At 37.1% G+C, this 25241-nt stretch overlaps 1 protein-coding gene across 1 annotated transcript in view; it reads right to left on the reverse strand.

The window, feature by feature from the left end:
* The window catches only part of LOC310638957 (uncharacterized protein), a gene marked incomplete at its 5' end in the record, with an annotated part of 46993 nt that extends 23133 nt beyond the window's left edge, over positions 1-23860 (reverse strand). Inside the window, 6 exons of the mRNA XM_083360318.1 lie at positions 805-902; positions 2931-3070; positions 10225-10285; positions 19843-20036; positions 21437-21601; positions 23593-23860. Coding sequence (XP_083216444.1) covers positions 805-902; positions 2931-3070; positions 10225-10285; positions 19843-20036; positions 21437-21601; positions 23593-23860 — 926 coding nt within the window. The remainder of the gene's footprint in view (positions 1-804; positions 903-2930; positions 3071-10224; positions 10286-19842; positions 20037-21436; positions 21602-23592) is intronic.
* Between the last annotated feature and the right edge of the window lie 1381 nt (positions 23861-25241).

Genomic DNA, 25241 nt, shown 5'->3' on the forward strand with positions numbered 1-25241 from the left:
GCCCGGGGTGAAGGCGCCGCGACCCAGCGCCCGTCGCCAGGGAGACCTGCCGCTGCTGCGCAGGTGCCTCCGTTCCTCGTCTTCGTGCAGCCCTCTGCGGTCGTCACGGCCTGCGAGTCCCCCCCCCGGTAAGCTGGCAGCACCGGGCGGCGACAGGTGTGTGCAGCTCAGGATGTGGTGCGGGCATCGGGGTGGTGCATGTTTTGCCTTGTTCTGCGCATGCGCACGCACATTTTGCAGCTCCCACTTTTTTGGTGTGTGACGGAACCGGTTTCGAGTGGCTCTTTTGCTGTTTCAGGTTGCTGACCCCTGACTTAGAGCAAATATTTGTTCTAATTACACTCACATTGTTTTTCTTTGACAGACTGCCTTTTATCCATTTTGCACACATAAAGATGAGCAGTGTCTAAAATCTCCACCATGATCGCATACATGTAGTGTTGCATTAAATGAATTTTGGATCTCCTTATAGGCAACGTCTTCTCAAATTGTAACTCATATTAAGTCTAGTATTGCATCATTCACTAATCATGACCTATCTGTAACTACTTCAAAATTTTGTAAGTAACATTTCAACCCTGAAATACACCAATATTTCAACAGCCTTGTGGAAAGCTAAAGTTCTTTTTGCATGCAAATGAAAAATTGCATAATACTTTATCCTTTCTTTGCCAGAAAAAGATAATACTAAATTAGATATTAACATACATTAGAAATTTTGATATCCTGTATGATTCTGAAACTCATAATTAGCAATATGCTGCCTCACTTGGCCTTGTCATTTACATTTGACCAATTTAATCCTTTTTCTTTTCTTTTTGAAATCTTTCCAAAAAAGCCCGACAGATGCTTCCAGGAATTTGCTGGTGTTTTCTAATTAATGAACGGAGTGCAATTTGGGTCTGAAAATGAAAGTAAAGAAAAAGGAAAGAAATAATAAAACATTTCATTATCACAATCATGTTGGTAATAAGGATTCACTAGAAGAATACATTATAAATTTATGAAAGATACATCCTGGTACTCTCAAATCCAAGTACCATCTTGGATTTGTTCTGTGTCCCCAAAAGGTTTGGAACAAAGGGAGGCATTATATAAAAATATAGCTACTGTTTAACTTTTTTATCCTCATAGAAAAGTATACAGGCTAGGAATATGTTAAGAAATGATGTCTGCCTCCTCCGATTCCCTGATCTAGACTATATAAGGTCTATCAGATTACTGCTCTTCTTTTCAATTTTTTTTAAAATAAAGCCCTTCTATTCTACCACCCATTACTATATTAGACCAATACAGTATTAACAGTAGAGTCCTTCAAGTTTTGGGGTTCTACAATCTCCCAGGATTTGAAACGGACATCTAACATTAAAGCCATCATTAAAAAGGAGCAAGAAAGAATGTCTTTCCTATGTCAGCTCAGGAAGTTCAGGCTGCCCCAGGAGATATTGGTAGAACTCTACAGAGGAATTATTGAATCTGTTGTTTGTTCTTCTATAAGTGTTTGGTTTGGTACAGCCAGTGCTTTTTTTGTAAAAGAAAAAGGTGCCGGAACTCACATGTCATACAACCCGCCTTGCCTATCCTACAAGGTTCCATCCAAAAAAGGTGCCGGAACTCCGTTCTGAGCATTCTATGAGAAAAAAAGCCCTGGGTACAGCAACCAAACAGGATAGGTACATACTCCCAACAGATAGTTAAGACTGCAGAAAAAAACAACTGCAACCAGCCTGTCTTCCACCGAAGGCCTATATATTGCACAGGTCAGAAGGAGGGCTGAAAAGATGATCTACAGAACCTTCACATCCTGAACCTAAACTCTTTCATCTCCTCCCCTTTGGGACAGTGCTATAGGGCATTGCCTGCCAAAACAACTAGACACAGGGACAGGTTTTTTTTCCCCTTGTGCCATCAATTTGCTAAACACTTAATTCTCACAATGCTGTCTAATGTCTATATGTATTTATCCATGTAGTATGGCTGTAGTATTATTATTTATCCTTATTATCCTCTTTATTATTCCCTCTTATTGGTACTATAATGTTGAGGATGATTCTGTTGCTTTGTATGTATACTGAGATCTTCTGCACTGGAAACAAATTCTTTGTGTATATAATCACACTTGACCAAATAAAGTATTCAGTTCAAATTAATAAAAAGAAGAAAAAACACCAAGCTGCCAGTCGACCCACTGGGTTAGACACCAAAAGAAACTCCTGGGTTGATAACTTTACTGAATTTTCCATATGGGTACAGAAGTAGAAAAGCCAGTTCTAATGATTTTGTGTGCACACAGCATAGGAAAACTTTCCTTTTCCTCTCTGGTCCTCCCATTGTGCATGGTCCACCAATCATTTGCACATACTTTGTTTTGGGAATGGTCTGTCTGCCTCAGACAGTTCCCAGCTAGTGACCTTGGGGTGTTAGGTCTGTCTCAGGCTTCCGTCAGCACACTTGCATTTCAAGTTTCCCTCAGGCCTCCCTTACATTCCAATGCCTCCCCCCCCCCTTACTGTTGAAAAAAAGCTATAGAAATTGAAAAAATAATAAAGTAAAATAAAGGTTTAGAAGCCACAATAGCTAGAATTTACCAATCCATTCAAGTGATATACAAAGTCATCTAAAATATTTTGGCTGGTTTTATTTGAGGCTATCTGTTTGTAAGTACCCACCGTTTTAAGGCTAATGTCACTAAGTGTAATTTCCACAGTTTAGTAATATAGTAGAATGGTCATTACTAGATTTCCCTTGCGCTGTTTTGAAAATATGAAAAGAAAATACTTTCCCAGGAATAATTTGAATTATATTAGTCTTATAAAGAGCTATGAGACATTAAATCAGTGTAATACATTAATTTAAAATATAAATATTTTTGAAATTTGTTGACAATTAAACAGGAATTGAAGATGTTTAAACTGATAAACAAATCATACCTTGGCAGCCAATTCCTCAACAGTTACATTTGGATTATACAGAATGGGTTCTCCAATGTAAGTACGAAATTTGACTGGAAATCCACCACACACTGGAAGGAAAGGGATTCGACTATATTCATATAACCTCCTAGCTAAAGCTGTTGTAAAAGAAAAAAAATAAATAAAACCAAAACATAACTTGAATCTGTTTAAGTATCTAAAGCACATGTTATTGGAATCACTCTGTAGAACTATAGTTGCTCTTCAGCTGCAATATAGCCCACAGCTATTCATTTAAATAAAAACTATACACCTGCATGCATACGTGCACGCATGCGTGTACACACACACACTGTTTCTGTGGAACCAAAAAATTAAAATTAGTAAGGGAGTTTCTACCATTCCCTAAAAAGAAGAGTTTAACGAACTTCACTGTTTCAGCTGGAGAACAAGGAATCTGTATGGCAGATTAACATGGGAGAAAAAAAAATGCCCTAAGAATCCATGGGTTCTATGTTGACTGGTTATTTCACAAATGGAAAGGTTTCATAAAGAGCTTTTATGGGCATTGGGCTTCAGCAGAAGCTGGGATTCAGCAAAAGATATTTTTTTAATTAATTCTTTCTAAGTTCAGTTTTGCATGGTTCACAGGCTGCACCAGTCAGATAGAGTAGGGATTTTTTTTTTCAAAGGAAAAGGAACCAAAAAGAAAAGGGGCATAGGGAAGACTGCTTCTCTATCACCTTCGTCAGACAAAGCTTAATTCACCTGAATGTAGTGAATTTCTCTTTGTTGCATTAGCAGATTAGCATGCCTCTATTTTTAGATTCAAAAGACTAAGTATTTTAGCTAAATCTTTGATTACACTGGAAATTAAACTAAATAGTAATTATGGAAATACTCTGCAAAGGAAAAAAATCCCATGAACAGAAATGCACATATTTGCTTATTCTAATGTTTACTTTTTTTTCAAAATATGAGAAATTGGTGAGGTATTTAAACTGCAGTTTTTAAAATAATTATATGTATGCTTACACATTCAACTTAGAGATCTGTGAGAAATGGAATCTGACTTTAAGGTAAGATTAGTTTTTGTGACTTCTTTGTGCCTTAAATCATACTTTTTTCTTCAAAGGAACTACAAGAATTATACATTTGCCTAGCACTGAGAATTCTATCTCAAGAATATAATCCTTCTCTACTTGCTTTTATTTTATTAATATACTTTAAGATGGAAAGTGCCAACAACAATTATTCTTCTAAGGCAGGGCATGGTAATTTTTTCAGCTTCTACATTTCAGTAATTTTAAAATTAAAAATATAATTTGAAAGATCTACAGATAACATCTGAAGGTGCTGTTGGTACTCTTATGTCTGAGGATGCCCTCCTTTTTTCATCGCATCAGATTATCTGCTATCGAAGTGTGATGTTTACACTGAGTTACTGTTAATAAAGAAGCAGAAATTGAAAGTTAGGCAAATTAGCACATTTCAGTGGCCGCAGTAAAGCAACATTTTTTTCAGCAGTAATTTATAATTGAGAAATAGTAGTAGGTTTGGTTACCAGTAGTAGTATGTACCAATATGATAAGAACCACTGGTCTATAGGCTAAAAATTTACCTGTCTTGAAAACGTTAAAACATAGAATCATAGGCTGAAAGGGACCGTGGAGGTCTTCTAGACCAACCCTCTGCTCAAGGCAAGAGCCCTTATACTATCCTGGTCAAATGGTTGTCCGGTCTATTTTTGAAAACCTTCAGTGATGAAGAACCCACAGCTCCAGAGGGTAAGCTATTCCATTAATTAATTGTTCTCACTGTCAGAAAACTTCTAAGTTTCATCTCTCTTTAACAAGGTTCCACCGATTATTTCTTATCCTGCCCTCAGGGTGCTTTGTAAGTTAATCCTCTCTTCTCTGTGACAGCCCCTCAAGTACTGGAAGACTGTTATCATATCCCTCTTAACCCTTTTCTTTGGTAAGTTAGACGTACCTACTCCCTCAACTGTTCATCATAACATTTAGCCTCCAGAGCCTTTATCATCTTCATTTCTCTTTGCAGAGAGGAAGGAGTCTATGCAGTTTCTAGGGTCTTAGAATCTTATTTGTATTTGGCAACCAGATGTGGATGCAGTATTCCTAGTGCAATGTAGAGCATTATTATCATTTCTCTTGATGCTATCCTTCTGTTGATGCAGTGTAGGATTGCATTGGCCTTTTTGGAAGCTGCAGCACATTGCTATTCATACTTTAGTGGCGATCCCCTAGGACACTTAAGATTCCTCTCATAGTTACTATTGCTGAGGCATGTACAGCCTATTTTGTACCTATGCACTTGGTTTTTCCTGCTTAAGTGCAGGACCTTACTATTCTCCTCACTGAACTGCTTCTTGCTAGATAGGACCCAATGCTCAAGTCTGTCAAGTTACTCTTGAGTCTATCTTCCAAAGTGTTAGCAATTTCCCCCAGCTTGATGTCATCTCAAATCTGATGAGTTTCCTTCTATCCCTTCATTCAGGTCATTTATGAAGATATTAAAGAGTGCTGGGCCTAAGACAGAACCTTGAACTACTCCAATGCAAACTTCCCTCCATGTAGATGAGTTCTATTTAGGACTACATAGTGGGTGCAGTTGATCAGCCAATTGAGAATCCATCTGGTGGGTTGTCTTGTCTATCCCGCATTGTTCTATCTTATCAAAAATAGGTTGTGGTTTACTTTGTCAAATGCCTTATTGAAGCCCAAAATGCCTTACTGAAGCCCAGGTATACTGTGTCCATAGCATTTTTCCGGTCCCATAATTTAGTCACTTTATCAAAGAACACAGTAAGGTTTGTCTGGTATATGTTTTCAACAAATCCTTTATTATCTTTTCTTGGATTTCCCCACCCAGGTTTTTCATATCAAACTAGTTGGCCTATTATTTCCTAGACCTATTTTCCCCCTTTTTGTAGACTGGAACCATATCAGCTTTTCCAGTCTCTGTTACTTCCCCTGTGCTACAGGAGCTTGAAAGATTACAATCAGTGGCTCTGAGATTAAGTCTGCCCGCTCCTTAAGAATTTAGGGATCTAGACCAAATGATTTATACTTGCAGGGTGGATAGGTATTCAATACTGATTCCTCACTACACTATTTTGACTTGTATAGCTGTTCTATCTTCCCTGATGCTGCTTTTGATAGGTTAGGCTATTTCTAACTTTTGCATGAAAATAGATGCAAAGAAGAAATTAAGCAGCTTTCTCCCTGCTGCCTGTCACCTCCTTGTCATCTGCTCAATTAGTGGACCAAAAGTGCCCTTGACTTTCTTCTTGTTCCTTACATATTGAAGGAAAGGTTTTTAAAGTGTTATTTTTGGCATTAGTTTCCAGTATTGGCTTGTTCTGGACCTTATCTTTTTTGTCTGACTCCTTACAGATTCAAGCTATTTGCTGGTATTCTGTTTTGCTAATACTCCTCTTTTCATTTTTCATATTTGGCTTTCTTGTATGGTATTTGTTTTTCTTTGTGGTATTGTTTTTGCTTGGGACTTTATTATCTCATTTTCCCAGTTGATGTCAGGATAGTTAAAGTTCCTCTGTTATAACAGTGATTTCTTGCACACCTTAGCTAACCTATTAGCAAAAGTTAATCTGTCCCTCTGGTTAGTTGGGTGACTTGCAGAACGTGCCTACAGTTACTTTTCCCCCTCTAATATTTACCCAAATATCTTCAAGAAGGCTTTCATCCCTAGTAATGTGTAGTTATTCCCTACATACATTTTGACACCCTCTCTTCCTATCAAGTTTCAGTAATAGCTACATCATATTTGCCCTCATAAATTAGAATTTCATGCTCTCTGTGTTTGTTCCCCATACTTTGGGCACAGGTATTCAGGAATTTGAGCCCTTTATGGTTGACCTAGTTTTGCTTCCTGTATCTCCTGATTTGTACTTTTGTGCCCCTTGTTCACCATTCCCTTTCTAGTTATCTGTTTTGCTGTGTTGGACTTAGTCCTATAAACTAATATCCTTCCTCCTCCAGTTTTAGTTTAAAGGATGGTCTGAGCCAGTTGTTTCCACTTACTTGCTGGTCTTTGTGAGGTGCAGTATATCTCTTGCTAGAAGCCCTTCCTGTACGTTGTATAATCCATGGTCTAGATCAGGCATGTCAAACTTGCGACGTCATGTGACATCACGCAACGTATCGGGACTTTTTCCCCATTGCTGACAATGGGGTGGGTGTGGTTTCAACATGACGCATCTGGCCTGAGGGCTGGCAGTTTGACACACCTGGTCTAGATGGTACCATTCTTTAGCCAGAAATTTACTTCTATGTTCCCTCATTGGATGTTGACCCTTTTGTTGTATGTACAGATGAAAATAACACCTGCAGTCCTAACTTTGGCTTTTCTACCTAATTGCTCATAGTCCATTGAAATTGTTTTCAGGCTCTTAGCTGTATCATTTGTCCCAACATGAGTGAAAGAAAGATAACAATCTGTGGGCTTGATTATTTCTGTGACATTTTTAATCTTTGCTCCTGATAGACAATATACTTCCCTTAAGAAATTGTCTGGTCTACAGATTGATGACTCTATTCCTCTGAATATTGAGTCAGCGATCACCAACACACACCTTTTTTCTTTGGGCAAGTCTGAGCTACTTTGTTTCTTATTATTGGAACCTTCTTATCACTGAAACATTTGAGAAAGTCTTTTCTTCAGCTGTCTGTTTCCTGGGGGAGGATATGAAATTGACTGTGCAGTTCCAGAGAAGGCTTCGGCTACCTTCTCCATCTTTTTGTTCTTTATGTGACATACTACCATTGCCCTTACCCTTCCTCTTCAGGATCCTTGCTTGGTTTTATTTGGATAGAGACTTTTGATTTTAAAAGTTCATCATGTTCACTCTTGAAATTTGCCTGAACAGTGAATTGAGTGGCAAATAAATTTCATAATAAACAAGTGTGGGAGTATCAGGAGTTTTAGTGGCTTGACTTGCCTTGAAACTTTTCACCTTTTCTTCAAGTAATCTAACCAATTTACACTTATTGCATGAGTGGTTTGAGTTCTCCATAGGTAGAAATACAAACATTGCATGTAACAATATTACTAGACTTTCCCCATGGCTTTGTTATTATTCATGCAAAAATTATATTCTATAGTTTGTTTATAACTCCAGATGAGGCAGACAAATAGTGGTTTTTCTCTTGTGGTGCTGTTTATAAGTCCTCAAGAAGTACAACAGAGTCTTGATAAAAAAGTAGAAAACATATATAAAAGAAAATCTAGAAATAGGACAATTTTTTATAAAAAGGGAAAATTATTATACATATAAAAATAATAAAACATGCAAAACATTTTTGTATGATTATTATACTTTTATAAGATTAATATACAATATACTTTTGTAAGATTAATATACTTACAAAGAAAGGACCTAAATATGTCATCATGGACTTTGAAAACTGGGGAAGGCAGTTCAAGATGATGGGTGTTCTCACACTATTCTTTCAGTCAATGAAACAAAAAAATACAAACTAAAGGAACTTTGCAATACTACCAAGGTAGCATCTATCATGTAAACCCAACCAAGAAGATATATAAGATGTTTTCTAAAGCAAACTGCAAATCTCAAAAAAGGAGTAAACTAGAAAATCTAATATACTTTAAAAAAAATAGGGAGGGGGGAGGGGTAATAGCACAGCTGTGTGCAATTTAAGTAAGTAAAAAACAAAACAGCATTTATGAATGCAAAAAAGAACAAAGGAGTTGGAAAGGGACTTATCACAGAGAAAAATAAAAAGAAATAGCTTATAATTTAGACTGGATATAAGGAAAACTAAAAACAATCAGAATGAGCTGAAATTGTTGAAGTTTATTAAGAATAACAAAGTAGGCTTATCTCTATATGTTCAAATAAAAAGGGAAAAATTAATATACTAGGCTTTCAGTCAAGGCAGAAAAATACTAACAGAAAAGACTGCTACTGAATAGCTCTTTGGTTTTCTTCATCTCCAATAAAAGGACATGATGCACAAGACCATTAAAAAAAAACAAAAACAAAATAAAGAGGGTGGGTTGTAGCTTGAAACTCAAAGAAAAAAGGTAAGGGAATTTATTAGGAATGAATGTAAGTCTCTAGGGTCAAATGAATTGCATTCTGGATACTAAAGGAGCTTGTCAATAATCTGATCAAGGTAACAATCAAGTAAGATTTCTTACCAACAATGCAGAGATTCAGATGAAAAGACATTGCATAGCAGGATGGTGGAGCTAGTAATAAATTTATTTAGCTCCTGGCTTAGTTAACACTGAGAACTGATAAATTGGGTTCGGATTTCAGACTGCCACAAAAACTCTGTATGGAAATGCTACAACTAAATTCTAGTAAGACAGAAAGCAGATTAACAATTTATAGCATAAAATGATGGGGAGGTTTAAGGTATGGGTGAATAAATAAGAAATCTGGGATGTAAAGAATTGATTAAAAGAACTGGAAGAAATTCAATATATAAATCACAAGTAAATAGATGTATGAGATGACCAGAGACCAAGGGAGGGGTCAAACATGTCATCAGTCTCGAGTCCCTTTGCATCCACAAGGGATCTAAGTCCACCTTGAATTCCATTGACTTTTATCTACCACCAATTCACTTTGACTGTTACTAGTTCAGATTCTTATAGAGATGGTTAGCATGCAATAAACCTGCATTCATTTGAATCAACTTGGCTCCTGATTTCCTATGGATGACATAATTCACTTTGCTACATTTTTATTTCAAATATTGCTGTTTAGTTCCTGGCAATAAGCAGAGAACAGGTTGTAGCAAATTGTAATAGGGTTACAACATCTTTTTGCAAGGCACTCTGGAGAGGCCTTGATGCATATCACTCCTGTGATTAAAAGCTATAATTATCATGCGGTTTCCCTCCTTCCCTCTTCATTTTCCAAATAGGGAAAAGGGTAAACAAAGCAGCTATTTTTTGCAGATCCTCTGACAATCTAAAATGCTCCTAAGTCTTTGGAATGGTGTGAAGCTGAAGAACAAACTCAGCATTTGTGTTATACTTTAAGAAAACCTCTTGCTCAACTATGAAGTGCAGAAATAACTGTACCATGTACTACATTGCTTTTCTTTCCCAAGTCAATTAAAACTACAATGAAGTAAAAATACGTAATTATTGTTCTATTACTCAACCATTAGCTCAGATTCCCAAAAAGAAGGGGGTAGGGATCTGTTTGTGTCTTACACTCTATCTAAATGCTATGCAAAACATAGAGCTATAGATTGAACAACAAATTAAAATATGCAGTATAATTATGCCTCACCTGATTGCCCGAAGATCCAATATCCTTCTCGAACATTTTGTGTATACATGGGTATAATAGGCTAAAGAAAAAGAAATATTTAAAAAAAATATTTAATTATATTAAAGTCTAAGATCCTTCAACCCCTATTTTATTTATTTATACAGGTAGTCCTGAACTTACAACAGTTCGTTTAGTGACTGTTTGAAGTTACAATTGGACGAGAAAAAGTGACTTGAGACCGTTTTTCACACTTAGGACTATTTCAATATCCCTATGGTAATGTGATCAAATTCAAGACACTTCCCTCCTACTGGCTTTTATTTATGACGCTTGCAGTGTCCCAGGGTCATGTGACCACTATTTGTGACCTTCTGAGAAGCAAAATCAATGGAGAAGCCAGATTCACTTAGCAACAGTGTTACTAACCTAAGAACTGCAGTGATTCACTTAACAACTGTGGCAAGCAAAGTTGTCAAATGGGACAAAACGCACTTAACTGTCTAGCAATAGAAATTTTGGACTCAGTTGTGGTTGTAAGTTGAGAACTACCTCTACTTCATATTTCTTAACCGTCCATCTCTCTGGGAGTGGGGCTCTGGGCAGTACACAATATCATCAATAAAATTAAGCGTTAAAATCAGAATAATTTAGAATTAAAAGTTTTAACATTATAAAAACATCATTATAAAAATTTCAAAAGGTGAAGAATTGTTCCAAGAGGGATAATATGTGGCAGTTTTGAATATGAATGAGAGGAGTCAGGTTCCTCACCATTTTAAGGTACTCTTATAAACATTAAACTCTTGGGCACCCCTTATTTTGATACACTGAGGTCTTTTCACAGAGCAGGTATCATAATTTCTTACTGATCTTGCTTAGTTTTGATGCACACACCTAACATTTGTATCTTTTCTAACTCGATCTGCACTTAATATATGCAGAATTATTATCATTGATTGACTCTAGTTTTTCTTAATATTTAAGATTGACCCTTCGGCCTCATAATCTTCATCTATGTGTAAAACAAATATAAGACTAGGAACACCAATCATAATGTAATAATGGCTGGTCAAATAATTTTATTACATTTTGCAAAGCATACACGTAAAAACAAACAAACTAACAATCAAGAAAAAAAGAGAAAGTAAAAAGACAATAGGAATAAAAAGTATTTAAAAAGAAAGGAAAAGACAGATATATACAAAGAATGACTGAATGGCTTCTTCCAAGGATAGGAAGAACATGTTTTTTATTTCCCCTTTCTTTGGAGGAGAAAATAAACATTTTGTTACGGTCATAAAGAGTTGAAAATAATGTAGTAATGTTTCAACTGTGGGTCAATCACCCATGCTAATATTATCAATCAATCATGTAGCAAGATTATAGATCAGGGGTATCAAACTCGCAACGCCACATGACGTGTCGTGATGTATCGCAACTTTTTTTTCATTGCCAGCAATGGGGTGGATGCGGTTTTGGCATGACACATCCGGCCCGTGGGCCAGCAGTTTGACACCAGTTATAGATTATATCTTACATTTGTTTGTACTCAATATCCATAATATATTTGGTTATTTACAGTGTTCTTTCTATGTTGTATGCATGTCATGAACCAGAATGCCTTTTTTTCAAGCACAAATTATAAAGAGAAACTCAACTAATCTAGAACAGGCAATAATAAAAAAGGCACTCCTTCTAAAATGGAAGCAATAATGTTGTCACCCAGAAAGAGTAGGGAAGCTTTTTAGGGCCAATGGCACACAGGAATTTTGAAAATATGCAGCAAATAGTTTCATAAAAGTTTCCTGTTGCACATTCAGAAAATAGCCTACATGTGGATATAACAAGTCACAAAAAGGCCTATTTATTACAATGCAACTTTTAAAAATTGCAGCCCACAACCCATATGATCTTCTCTATAATCTTAGGTTTATTTCCTCACCATCATCATCTCCACCACCCCACTGCTTTGTTGAGAAACATATCTATGTTAAACCATCCAGCACTTACTAGCCACTCAGTTATTTGATAAGATGAGTGACCATATACATTTCCTTTTCATTTCTTTTCTAAGAAAAGTTATGACAAGTCTAAACAAATTTCTGGAAATATACAATAGTCGCCTGGAATTTTGGATTCATGGCATGCCCATTTGCTATTTTCTAAAAACAGTGTTAAGTCCTACTTGATTGTCTCAAACATTTCTTCCACTAATATGACCATGACCTCAGTTATTTCATAGGCCTCTTTAAGATGTGATTTAGTGTCCTCTGTGATTTATTGCCACACATGATAGCTCATTGGTTGTCTTCATTCTGTGCTTTCACATGAATTTCAAGACAACAACTCTCTGTCACTCACCATTCAATCACTTAATCTTTTTTTAGGTAAAATCTGAGGTCAAAGCCTCATCACTGAAGTGTTGGATTCTGAGTGGAGTGTTAATTAGTCTTTCTTCTTATATTGGAGATTGGTTTTCATCTTAAACTTTCTTCTATGTATAGATAAAGTCATTTGTACCAAACAATAATTCAGGTTGTTGTTTTTTTTCCTACGTGAACATATATTTGAGGTTCAGTGCATGTAATGTTTGAGCAGGGGGTTGGATTACAGTTCTGGTCTTCTTCCTTTCCATAAATCTTTGCTGTTTCAGTAACTTTCAATAGCATTTTCTAGGGGACCATCTGGTTTCTTTAAATAAGTGTTACAGCACTCTTTTGTTTCTTATGGCCAAAATAAATTGATCTTTATTCAAAAATATAATCAATGTAGCACTGTCAAAAAATTTACTTCTTAGTTTAAAAGCTCTTACTAATTAATCAGTTATTTTGGTTTAATTTGGTAGACAAAATCTGAAGATAAAACTTTTATTATCTTACTTTTTTCATGGCCCAGAGCAAGCCTCAAATTTCTGCATTGCTTTCTTCATCCCTGAATGTTGTTGTTAGCTGCGAAGTCGTGTCCGAACCATCGCGACCCTATGGACAACATTCCTCCAGGCCTTCCTGTCCTCTACCATCTTCTGGAGTCCATTTAAGCTCACGCCCACTGCTTCAGTGACTCCATCCAGCCACCTCATTCTCTGTCGTCCCCTTCTTCTATTGCCCTCGATCTTTCCCAGCATTAGGCTCTTCTCCAGTGAGTCCTTCCTTCTCATTAGGTGGCCAAAGTATTTGAGTTTTAGCTTCAGGATCTGGCCTTCTAAAGAGCAGTCAGGATTGATCTCCTCTAGGACTGACCGGTTTGATCGCCTTGCAGTCCAAGGGACTCGCAGGAGTCTTCTCCAGCACCATAGTTCAAAGGCCTCAATTCTTTGGCGCTCAGCCTTTCTTATGGTCCAACTTTCACTGCCATACATTGCAACTGGGAAGACCATAGCCTTGACTATACGCACTTTTGTTGACAGGGTGATGTCTCTGCTTTTTAGTGTGCTGTCTAGATTTGCCATGGCTTTCCTCCCCAGGAGCAAGCGTCTTTTAATTTCTTGGCTACAGTCCCCATCTGCAGTGATCTTGGAGCCCAGGAATACAAAATCTGTCACTACCTCCATTTCTTCCCCATCTATTTGCCAGGAATTGAGAGGGCCAGATGCCATGATCTTGGTTTTCTTAATGTTAAGTTTCAACCCAAGTTTTGCACTCTCCTTCTTCACCCGCAACAAGAGGCTCTTTAGTTCTTCTTCACTTTCTGCCATTAGAGTGGTATCATCTGTGTATCTTAGGTTGTTGATATTGAATATAAATGTATTATATAATTTCAGGAAATCTCCAGCCACTCCCTAGAACAGTGTGTTTTTCTATGTAACCTATGTGGTAGCTGATTGCTGTCATGTAATCCTTGCTATTAAGAAATCCTTGCTGAAAGCATTGCCTTTGACCTTCCACATTCCCAGGAAGCCTCAATTTTGGCAATGATTCTAGAGCATCTTTTAAAAAAGAAGAGGAGGAAGAAGAAGCTAACAGCAAAAAGTGCGCTATTCTGTAAAGGTTGCTCAGTAATGTTGCAATTGATTGTCTAGCCTTTTGCTGATTCTGTTTTACAGTGCAACAATAATCACATTTTAATAAACCTTTTAATAAACCAAAAGTTTTTTTTTTAAAAAAAGTGTTTGTTTTTGGTGTTAATCAAACGTTGGACTCTAGCATCCATTACTGCTGCAGAAGAATTGAGCAAGAATTCCCTTCTGACACCATGTGTTGTTCATTTATGAGAAAGCTATGGCATAGTAGAAAAGAGAAGGAGAGTAGTTTAAAACTGATGGGGTGGAACTAGCAGCAGGTCACATTGCAAACATTTAGACTAGTTACAAGTACCCGATATTCCACAATTACATGGGAATCAAATGGCAGCCAAAGAAGACAGCAACATTTACCCTCAAAGGGTAACACAGATCCTGAAGAGCCAGTGCAATAGGATGAACAAGATATACCCCATCAATGTGCATGCCCTGCCAGTCATCAGATACCCTATCAGTATAGTGAACTGGCCAAAGCAGGACATGAAGGCTTTAATTAGCACATCATAAACAGCATGTTTGGAACCGGGTGATTGATCCTTTCTTTACTATTTCACAACTAAACTTCCTGGGAAAGGCTCACAAGAAGCTAAAAATCTCTGGATGTGAACAGAAGCAGCATTTTAAAATTTTTATAGAGGACAGAAATACATAATACTGAAATGAAAGTAATACAAAGCTACAGTTTTGATAAATTTCAGAATTGGGATAATAGTTAAGATTTTTTCTTTGGAAAAAAAATAATTGAGGTGAAATAAGAAATCAACCCTTTGTTTTAAGAGTGGAAAATGGACTTTGACTGACATCTAATGATGGATTTTAGTATAACAATCTAACTAGCCCCTACAAGTCCCTTGGACTGCAAGGCGATCAAACCGGTCAGTCCTAGAGGAGACCAACCCTGACTGCTCTTTAGAAGGCCAGATCCTAAAGTTGAAACTCAAATACTTTGGCCACCTAATGAGAAGGAAGGACTCACTGGAGAAGAGCCTAATGCTGGGAAAGATTGAGGGCAATAGAAGAACGGGACAACAGAGAATGAGGTGGCTGGATGGAGACACTGAAGCACTAGGTGTGAGCTTAAATGGACTCCAGAAGATGGTAGAGGACAGGAAGGCCTGGAGGAACATTGTCCATGGGGTCGTGATGGGTCGGACATGACTTCGCAGCTAACAACAACAACATAACTAGCCCCTTGACTGCTTGGTGACTTTCAGCTAAAGGGAGAACAGCTGGTAATAAAAGAAAATATTTTGGCATATTTATCATACTGATCTTCTTGGACTATAAATACTGAGCTTGGACTTTTAATCTCAAGAGCTAGTGAGAGAGAAAGAAAAATTTGACTTTTGAATATGTCTGGCCGCAGGGAGGTTGAACATTTTGAACACTTGGAACATTGTGGATTACAATCTTGCCTGACTGAAAATTTTCAGGATACATGAGACAAAGGATTACTATAAAATTTTGCCATTAGGACTGGATTATAAAGGCTACATATAAAGACTAGAAAACTAGAAGAAACTTTGTTCCACTCTGCGACTGGTGACACTAGAGGATTTCTAGGAATGATGCCTCACAAAAAAAACAAATACCTTTCAGAAGGAAATATTCCCCATGCTACGCTAATTCATTAAACAATTGTTGCACACAAAGAGGACATAAAAAGAAATCATAAAGAGAATGATATAAATGACCAAATCTCCAAATTCAAGCTACAACTGGAAAGTTCCCAGATAACGACTACAAAGTATGAACAAATAAACCAGAAAACAGAGGATGAAGCAGAAGAAATGGACCTACAGATGGAGGAGATAGGAGAAGGGAAATATGGACTGCCAAATACAAATAAAATACTGCTTAACAATGAAAATACAAAAGACCCCTTACTCCTTTTTCCAAAATACACCTGAGGACAAGGAAGAAGATTCTGGAAAATGGAATATAGAGCGGGCAGGGGAAATATTTAAGGAATATGGATGGGCGGAGTTCCCCCTAAAAGTACTCTACTTAAATTGTTTTCCTCATGCCAAGCAGCTTTCACAAAAATAGAAAGAAAATTTTGGGATGATTTAATTGCCTTGGCCTGGAAAGCAACTTGGCAAAGAAAGAAAGCAAGAGTTAGATTTAAAAAACAGAGTATTTGATCTGTCGGAAGGAGAACTTTTTAATATGGATGATCCTTAAGATACAACTAGATTTTTATAATGGAAGATATGATTAAGAATTAAAATAGCATTTTTTCTTCTTTTGATATGGGAAATTTGAAACTAAGAGGAGGATTGGTAGGAATAATTTTTTTTAGCTGTATGAATGTAAATAATACTGAGAAAATCATAAATGACAAATATACTTTAAATATTGATGAGAAATCAAACTTTAATAAGAACACGAAAAACAGGATATTGATTTATGAATTGATATTAATGTTATTTGTACAATACTAGTAAAATATGGTGAAGATGACTATATATAATTTTGTGTACATCAATAGTACCAAGAATTGTATTTGTTTAATGAGGGGGAAATGGAAAAAATATGGGGAAGAAAGAAGGATAAAAAAAAATTGGATTGTGCAGTACTGAATAGATTTATATTGAAAAAGTTAATGTTAAATATGTGACTCCAAACTACATGCTGTTTACTAAGCTCTAAAGACTGTAATTTTTTAAAAAATAATAGAACTTATAAAAAATAGTCAGTAAGCAATGGATTCATAAAAGCATGGATCAACCACACTAAACAGGACTTGAGGTGCAGACTATACAAAGATGACACAGAAGATTTCATTTATTCCTCTTTCATTCAGGTCACTGTTTTCTATGTGCTATAGCAGTGGTGGCGAACCTTTTAGAGACTGAGTGCCCAAAACGCAACCCAAAACTCACTTATTTATCACAAAGTGCCAAGGATGCATCAGCATTCTGGTCCCCTCGGGGAGGGGACAGGGAGGCGCCTCTGAGTGCTGCCTCCGGCATGAAAAAATGGAGGTGCAAAAATGGGCCACCGTACTGCAAGGCGCAAAAATGGCAACCGCCGCACCACAGGGTGCAGATACAAGGCACTGCACCACGCAAGAACGGGGCAGGGCTAGTGAGTATCACACAGGCACTAACCCTGCCCCATTTACAGCACCTGCATGCTCGTGGCCCCGTGCGCGCATGCATGTGTGTAAAATGCTTCCCCCTCCCTTTTCTTCCAGTCCACCAACTGACAATGGTTGGTGAGCTCTGCTCTGCCACCTCTACTCGAGATTGCTAGTCGGCCGCTTCACCTCCTTTGTGCCGGGTGGGACTCCTGCTCCGGGTGGTGGTGGCGGCCTGAAGGACCTGATGCTGGCAGCGGTGGTGGCACGTGTGTCAACAGAGAAGGCTCTGAGTGCTGCCTCTGGCATGCATGCCATAGGTTTGCCACCGCTGTACTATAGTCAGTCCCAAATAGGCCCATGGATACTGAACTTCACTACCCATCTTGCCTTGGTCAATTGAGAATTTTACATAATGCTTTTAAATAAGGTGATGATAACAATTAAATTATCAGTTTTAGTAATTCTTGTGACAAATGCAGCATTCATTGCTAATGGTAAAGTCAGCTGGTTATTTTGGTCAGCGAACCACAAATGGAACCAAAGTTTCACTTTAATGTAAGATAGATTCTGTGTTCTAACAAGCAAGGTAGTCTTGTTGCAGTGTATAGGTAAACTTAGCTTACCTATTTTTGTATAAAAATAAAGTGAACTGTAAATGGTTGAATAAGATTATAATGCCTTCCTTCCTATTCTTGATTATGAAAGAATACAAAATCCAAATGGGTCTGAAGGGATAAAATGAAAAAAACAAACAGGAAACAGAAAGAATTCAAAATGCTAGGAATCTAAGAGAAAAGGACCCAAATGTTTGAGACTTAATTTTCTCTCCAAGTACTCTACAGTGGTACCTCAGTACTCAGCGTTGTTTTCAGGAGATGTGAGTACCAGAAATGATGAGTACCAAACAAATTTTCCCCATAAGGAATAATATAGTGAGTTAGAAGGCAGCCTATAGTGACAAGTTCTAGCTTGTGCATTGAGTACCAAACAATGAGTACCAGGACAAAATGTTCACGTCAAAATGCATTAAGTACCAAATTTTATGAGTTTCAAAGCAGTTAGGTACCAATATATTTATAAACTATTTCTACTTGCATGGTTAGTTTCATTATCCATTCTAATATGGCCTTTCCCTCCATACTGGATACCTACTTCAACCATCATTCTGTATACACAAAATGCCAATTATTTAATCATAAATCTTTGAAATAGGTCAGTACTTTTAACTCCAATGAATATCTAATCAGAGGGTTAAAAATATAAAATTTGTAATTGCTTGTTAAATAACTGAATATGTGAGATACTGAAATAGCAAACACTCCAGAAGATAGGCTTAAGATACAGGAGGATCAGACAGAGTTGAACACTGGGCGCTATATAACAAAATGAAATTCAGTGGTGAAAAAAGTAAGGTTCTACATTTAGGCAAGAAAAACCAAATGTACAGGTATAGTATAGGTGGTACCTTGTTCAATAGTAGTAACTGTGAGAGGAATATTGGAGTCCTAGTAGACAATCACTTAAATATCAGCCAGCAGTGTGCTGCAGCTGCCAAAAAAGCCAACACAGTGCTAGGCTGCATTAACAGAGGGATAGAATGAAGATCACACGAAGTATTAATACCACTTTACAATGCCTTGGTAAGGCCACACTTAGAATACTGCATCCAGTTTTGGTCACCACGATGTAAAAAAGATGTTGAGACTCTAGAAAGAGTACAGAGAAGAGCAACAAAGATGATTAGGGACTGGAGGCTAAAACATATAAGGAACGGTTGCTGGAAATGGATATGTCTAGCTTAATGAAGAGAAGGGTGAGGGGGGACATAATAGCAGTCTACCAATATCTCAGGGGTTGCCACAAAGAAGAGGGAGTCAAGCTATTCTCCAAAGCGCCTGAAGAAGCAACAGATGGAAACTAATCAAGGAGAGAAGCAACCTAGAACTAAGGAGAAACTTCCTGACAGTTAGAACAATTAACCAGTGGAACAACCTGCCTCCAGAAGCTGTAAATACTCCAACACTGGAAGTTTTTAAGAGACTGTACAGCCATTTGTCTGAAATGGTATAGGGTTTCCTGCCTGAGCAGGGGGTTGGACTAGATGACCTACAAGATCCCTTCCTACATCGTGATCATGATCATGATCATTCATTCATTAAGATAATGGAAGAACAGTATTTTGTGTCATGGCAGTAAAGTCGCAGAAGATGTAATATAAACAAGAAGGGAGATACAGTATGGACCTAAGTTAATTGAAGGAAAAGCATTCTGCTGTTATAACCATGAAGAATTAAATAAAAAGCTATTCCGTTTTGTTTCAAAATTAGGAAATATGAAATAGGCTACCATTATTTCACCTATTTAACTTTTAAACAGCAGTTACAGTAAATATACTTTGTGAACTGTTATTCTCAAAAAAACCCCGGATCACAATACTTCCATAAAAAAACTTAAGTTTTCCAGTTAGCATCATGTTTTGTCTGATAAACCATAATCAGCAAAGATTTAATAATGATATGAACACCATACTTACCACTTTTGTATCTACAGCTAACTGAGCAAAACCTTTGCGCTTATGCCATATGAGCTTGTATGACTCATCACTAAAGAGTGCTTCTCTCATTCCTCCTGGAGAAATTCCAAGTAGCTTGCCTTTCTTGAGAACATTTAAACACTCTTCCTTTTTATTTTCTATAATACCTGTCACACCAGTTAATGCTTTAACACCTGAAAGAAAGTGAAAGATTACAAAATAATATGCTATGTGTAAAGATCGATGAAGTTGCAGTAATGCTTTACCTTAAGATAATAGGGAGGGATCAAATCAGAATTTTAAAGTGTGTGAATCTGATTGGGGAAAGATACAGTCTCTTATGTACAGGTAGTTATAACACGATAATAATAAAAAAATAAAAAATAAATAAAAAATAAATAAAGGAGAAAGATATTTTCAGTCTTCATTTGTTTAAATTTTTAATTTCACCTGAAGGGTGAAATACTAGTTATATGAAAATTTAACGTACTTTCAATTAATTTGCTACGCTTAAAGTTGCAGAACCCAATTCCAAGTGATACCTTGAAATTATTTTTAATACAGATAAGTCATTATAGAAATGCTTCACATATTTGGCCAAATAAGAGCATTTTAAAAATTTATAGTATGCAAAAATTTATTAAGACATTTAAAATTAAACTGTAGTACAAAAATTTTATCCATCCTATATATTCAAAAAAACAGACTAAGAAATGGCATAATTTCTGCCATTTGGCACAGCATAACTTTATATTACTTTGTTAACCATCTTGCCTAACCGTGTACTTGCGTGGAGAATTTGCAATTTGCATGGAATTGTGTGGTTTTTAAATGAGCCTAATTGATTTAATATAGAATATAAAAGAGCAATGCCAATGCAAGATTAGGTGTTATAAGCAATTTTGTTTCTTGTTTGTGGAAACGAATTAAAGGAATTAAACCATTTGGACATTTTCTGATAGAACACAGATTAGAGCCAGAGCAACATGGATTAGTACCAGAAGGAAGGGTCAGATAGCATGCAAGTTTAATAAATTATCATCATCATCATCATCATCACCACCACCATCATCTATTCTGGGAGCTCCTGAAATAAAGCAGGGAAAGAAGGAGCAATACACACTACTCTTATAATCATTTCAGCTCACATGTGTTCTGTATGTTAAAAGCCCACTTCATCTACAGTGATTCTGCAAAACATCCAGAACTGAGGTGTGTTTGTTTGGGGTTAGTTTTATGAAACACTTTATGACTCTATTATAATTCATTTTCTTTTCATGAGCAACCTATTCTAACAACAGACTACATATTATGTCACAAGCCTATTTAGAACTGTTAGTTCCATATTAGATAAGAATTTTTTTCCCTACTCTTTTCTTTAACCCGCTTCTAAATTATAAATACTAGCCAACAATTTCTAGCAAATAGAAAGTGTTTTCTAAAACAAGTTTTGAGAACTGTTGACAGCTGCTGGCTACCAACACAGGAAACTGATCACATAAAAAATCCATATTTCAAGTTTCCTAAGTTTGGAAAAACAAACTGAATGAAATGTTTTACCATCGTACATATTAATATAGCTTATAAACATCACCTGGAAATATGAAAAGACAATCATCTGCTATTGAGTAACAACACCTGCGCTTCAGAATAAAAAATTTAGCCAGAAAATACAAGTAGTCCAACGGAACCGCTCCATGGTAATAAATAATTAGGCCCGGCCCATCTGGTATGTTTTCGATGCCATGGAGCTCATACCCTGTTTGAAATGCAAAGTATAAATCAATAGTTATATAATCAGGATTAACATTTCTGAATATATTAATAAAAAATAAATAAAACTATCTTTATTCTGCATAAAGAACTGAAATACGAACTCAGCATCCAACTTATATTTAGCCATAAGTGTGCTATATAAATCAGTAATGCACTAATTAAGCTGTCGTGCATATTTACTACATGAATGTTTCTATTGCAGAAAATCATATTTTAGATATGATTAACTAATAAGTAGTCACAATCAAACAATTGCCTGAAAGTTCCATGTAGTAAAAGCTGCCATCTATGGTTAAACATAGTTTGAATTAAGAGTATATTTTCTGTGAACTTCTTTCATTTATGGAGTCATAGCAAGTGGTGGCACCTAACTAATCTTGGCTAATTAGACTTAACTACTTAAGTATTAGGGACGTGGTGGGTCAGTGGGTTAGGACACTGAGCTTGTCGATCAGAAGGTCGGTAGTTTGGCGGGTCGAATCCCGAGTGCCGCATAACAGAATGAGCGCCTGTTACTCATCCCAGCTTCTGCCAACCTAGCAGTTCGAAAGCACGTAAAAATGCAAGTAGAAAAATAGGGACCACTATGGTGGGAAGGTAACAGCGTTCTGTGCGCCTTTGGCGTCTAGCCATGCCGGCCACATGACCAGAGAGGCGTCCTCGGACATGTGCTGGCTCTTCGGCTTTGAAACGGAGATGAGCACCAGCCCCTAGAGTTGGAAACGACCAGCATGCATGTGCAGGGGAACCTTTACCTTTTTTTTACTTAAGTATTTAGAAACTGATAGGAAATTCCAGATCAAAGCAAACAAAACATTCTCTTAGAGGTTCAGTAATACAACTTCTGTAATGTTGCCAAGAAAACTGTATTGCACATGTCTAATATAATTACTTGGGGGAGTGTTGTCTTAACCATTTAAAAACAGTTTTCCAAAAATCCATTCACTGAAACATTCCAGTGACTGAGCAAGAGAGAAGACATTTTCTTTAATTATCTTTTTGCATCCCTAGATCTATCCCAGAATTTGTTATTTACCCTGCTCCCACCTTCCAAGATCATGGTACAAATTGCTACAGATTTTACAGGGAGGGAAGAACCAGCAAGTACTACTGCTTCACTTCTTCAATCAGAGCACCCACAGCCGAATTCTTATGAGATGCTTTCATTGATGGATTCCTATGCTAGAGACGAACAGTCTGAGGAATACTTGGCAATACAGAAAAGGTTATGCTATGGTGCATAAATTTGAGCATCTGCAGATAACAATCCTGTCCCTCAAGTGTTTCAACTCAACAACTGGAGCATCCTTGTCAACAAGCATGCTGTAATTTGAATTTGTAATCACACCCTAAGATACTACTGGAGCAGAAGTATTTATAAATATGTAGCCCTAGTTGACTAGTAATAAAAGCCTCTCCCCAAATCCTTCAGTTTTATACCAAAATGCCAATTCTTTCTACTACAAAAATGTGGAATAAAATTACAGTGATGGCATTTTTGTGTTTATGTTTGTGACAGGTCTCGCTTTCCAAGCATCTTATGATATAATCAAGACTATACTCTCTTTGGGCTCCTTTACTGAATCATAATATCCAATCCTATTGGGTTAGTAGAAGTTGGGAGGCAAAACAAGACAGAAATCCCCTCCGGTGACCTTCTTTCTCCTCTCAGTGCAACAAAATGCTTCAGCAATACTTGGCATTTCTCAAGTAGCAAAAAGCCAGAACTAATTATAATGGTAAGCATATGGCAGCCGTGGTAGGTGATCAACAGAAAATCCATCAAATCCATCTTGACCTGGCAGCCATGTACACTTATTAAGTGAATAAATAATTTATGGAAGAGTTTGATACAAAATACTGCGAGTGAAAACATCTGCTACCTCTGTAAGTACAGTTATACTGACACAATCCAACAACTGTAGATAATTCTGTAACACAATGTAAGTTTCTCACTAATACACATTTGCTTACCATGCCATAATCTTCCATATGCATCCATTATGGTTGCTATAATTAGCTTCACAGGATCCCATATATTACTGCAATAATTTCCATTCAGTTTGAGAGTCCTTTGATACAGGTGGAATAATAAAGCAGAAAGATAGAAAAATAATACGATGGCAAGTGGAACAGCAAATAATATAGTAGCAAGCAGCAGAACTGAGTAAGCTACTATATAAAGAAGATTGTTAAGAAGCCATTCTTCCAAAAGATATTGAAGGCATGTAGAGAAGATCATGGTTGTCTATCAAGGCAAGCAGCATTTAGTCACATTCTTTCCACAGCACTAGTGTCTTCAACCCACAGAAAATAATTCAAGTGCCCAGTCAGAAACATCACAGAGATCTAAATATGCTAGCTATACAATAATCAAGATAATTCTGATAAAACACACCCAAATTAAATCAACCAATCCAAATGATAGACCCAATTCAAGTTTATCAAGCACAAAATTAATTACTGGGAAAGGGAATATTGCTATTATATGCAATTGGATGTGGAGCAAAAAAAAAGGAATTTAATAATTTGCTAGGAGAAAAGAGGACGTCAGCTACTACTGTAAAATGTATTATTTGGCTGTGTCCTAAAAGAGGGTAAAATGTTTCCATCAAGAAGCAAAAATACATTTTTTTCCAATTCCATATATACTGGCTGACCATTAGAGGGCAACAAAGCCTTCCTATCTTTTAGCTGCTGCCTAAGGGTCCTCTTGATTTCTGCAATTCAGATCTGGCAGTCCTTCTGTAGACCAGTGTTTCTCAACCTTAGCCACTTTAAGATGGGCGGACTTCAACTCCCAGAATTTCCCAGCCAGTATGGGGAAAGCAAAGCTTACTTATTTTTAACAGTATCCCATATTTCAATATATATTTTAATCAAAATAACTGCGTAACAAATCTTAACAGAAGAACTATATGCCACATGGATTTTCTCCATGATGATCTAATGTATTCTTTCAAGTCTTGTGGAAATCGTTACAAGCCATAGCTGACCTTACCTGCAAAACATATCAAATGTTCATACCCATTTATAACCAGGAAGAATAACCACGCAAAAAAACCATTAAGGCTACAAAACCCAGGGGGCCACTAAATAGTTCTTTTCAAATTAAGAGTTTGCGTAGCTTTTTGCTCTCCTCCATCGGCCGCAGGGATTTCTGCAAACCGGACGCGTTAGTGATAACCAGCACAACATGTAAGTTATGTACGTGAGAACGCGAAAAACGTTTCTTCCGCTCTTTAACACGCTGCTGCAAGGTGGGTCAGCGTACTTAATTTCAAAGGAAATGAGCGACAAGGATCTCCTGAAAATATTTAGCAGATGATATGGGCACAGTTCTACATCCCCAGCGTGGTGCCTCCAGATGTGCTGGAGGGCGGTTCGCAGGCTGGGAATTCAAGTGGCCTGCACTTCAACACATGTGGTTGACCTGCAAGAGGAAGAGATTTCGTCCCACAAGCACTCATTAAACCAGTTCTGCCATTTTCCTCCTCTCTTACGCCTTGTTTTTATCGTTCTCCAACAATGCAAACCGGAAGCCTGACCTAACCACGCAAACCTACGGAAGGTCCCAGGCAACCCCATCGGCATCGGCATTGCCTCGCCTCCACTTACCTGCT

This window comes from Vipera ursinii (assembly GCF_947247035.1).
Source record: "Vipera ursinii genome assembly, chromosome: 3".
In the NCBI taxonomy this organism is placed as follows: Eukaryota; Metazoa; Chordata; class Lepidosauria; order Squamata; family Viperidae; genus Vipera; species Vipera ursinii.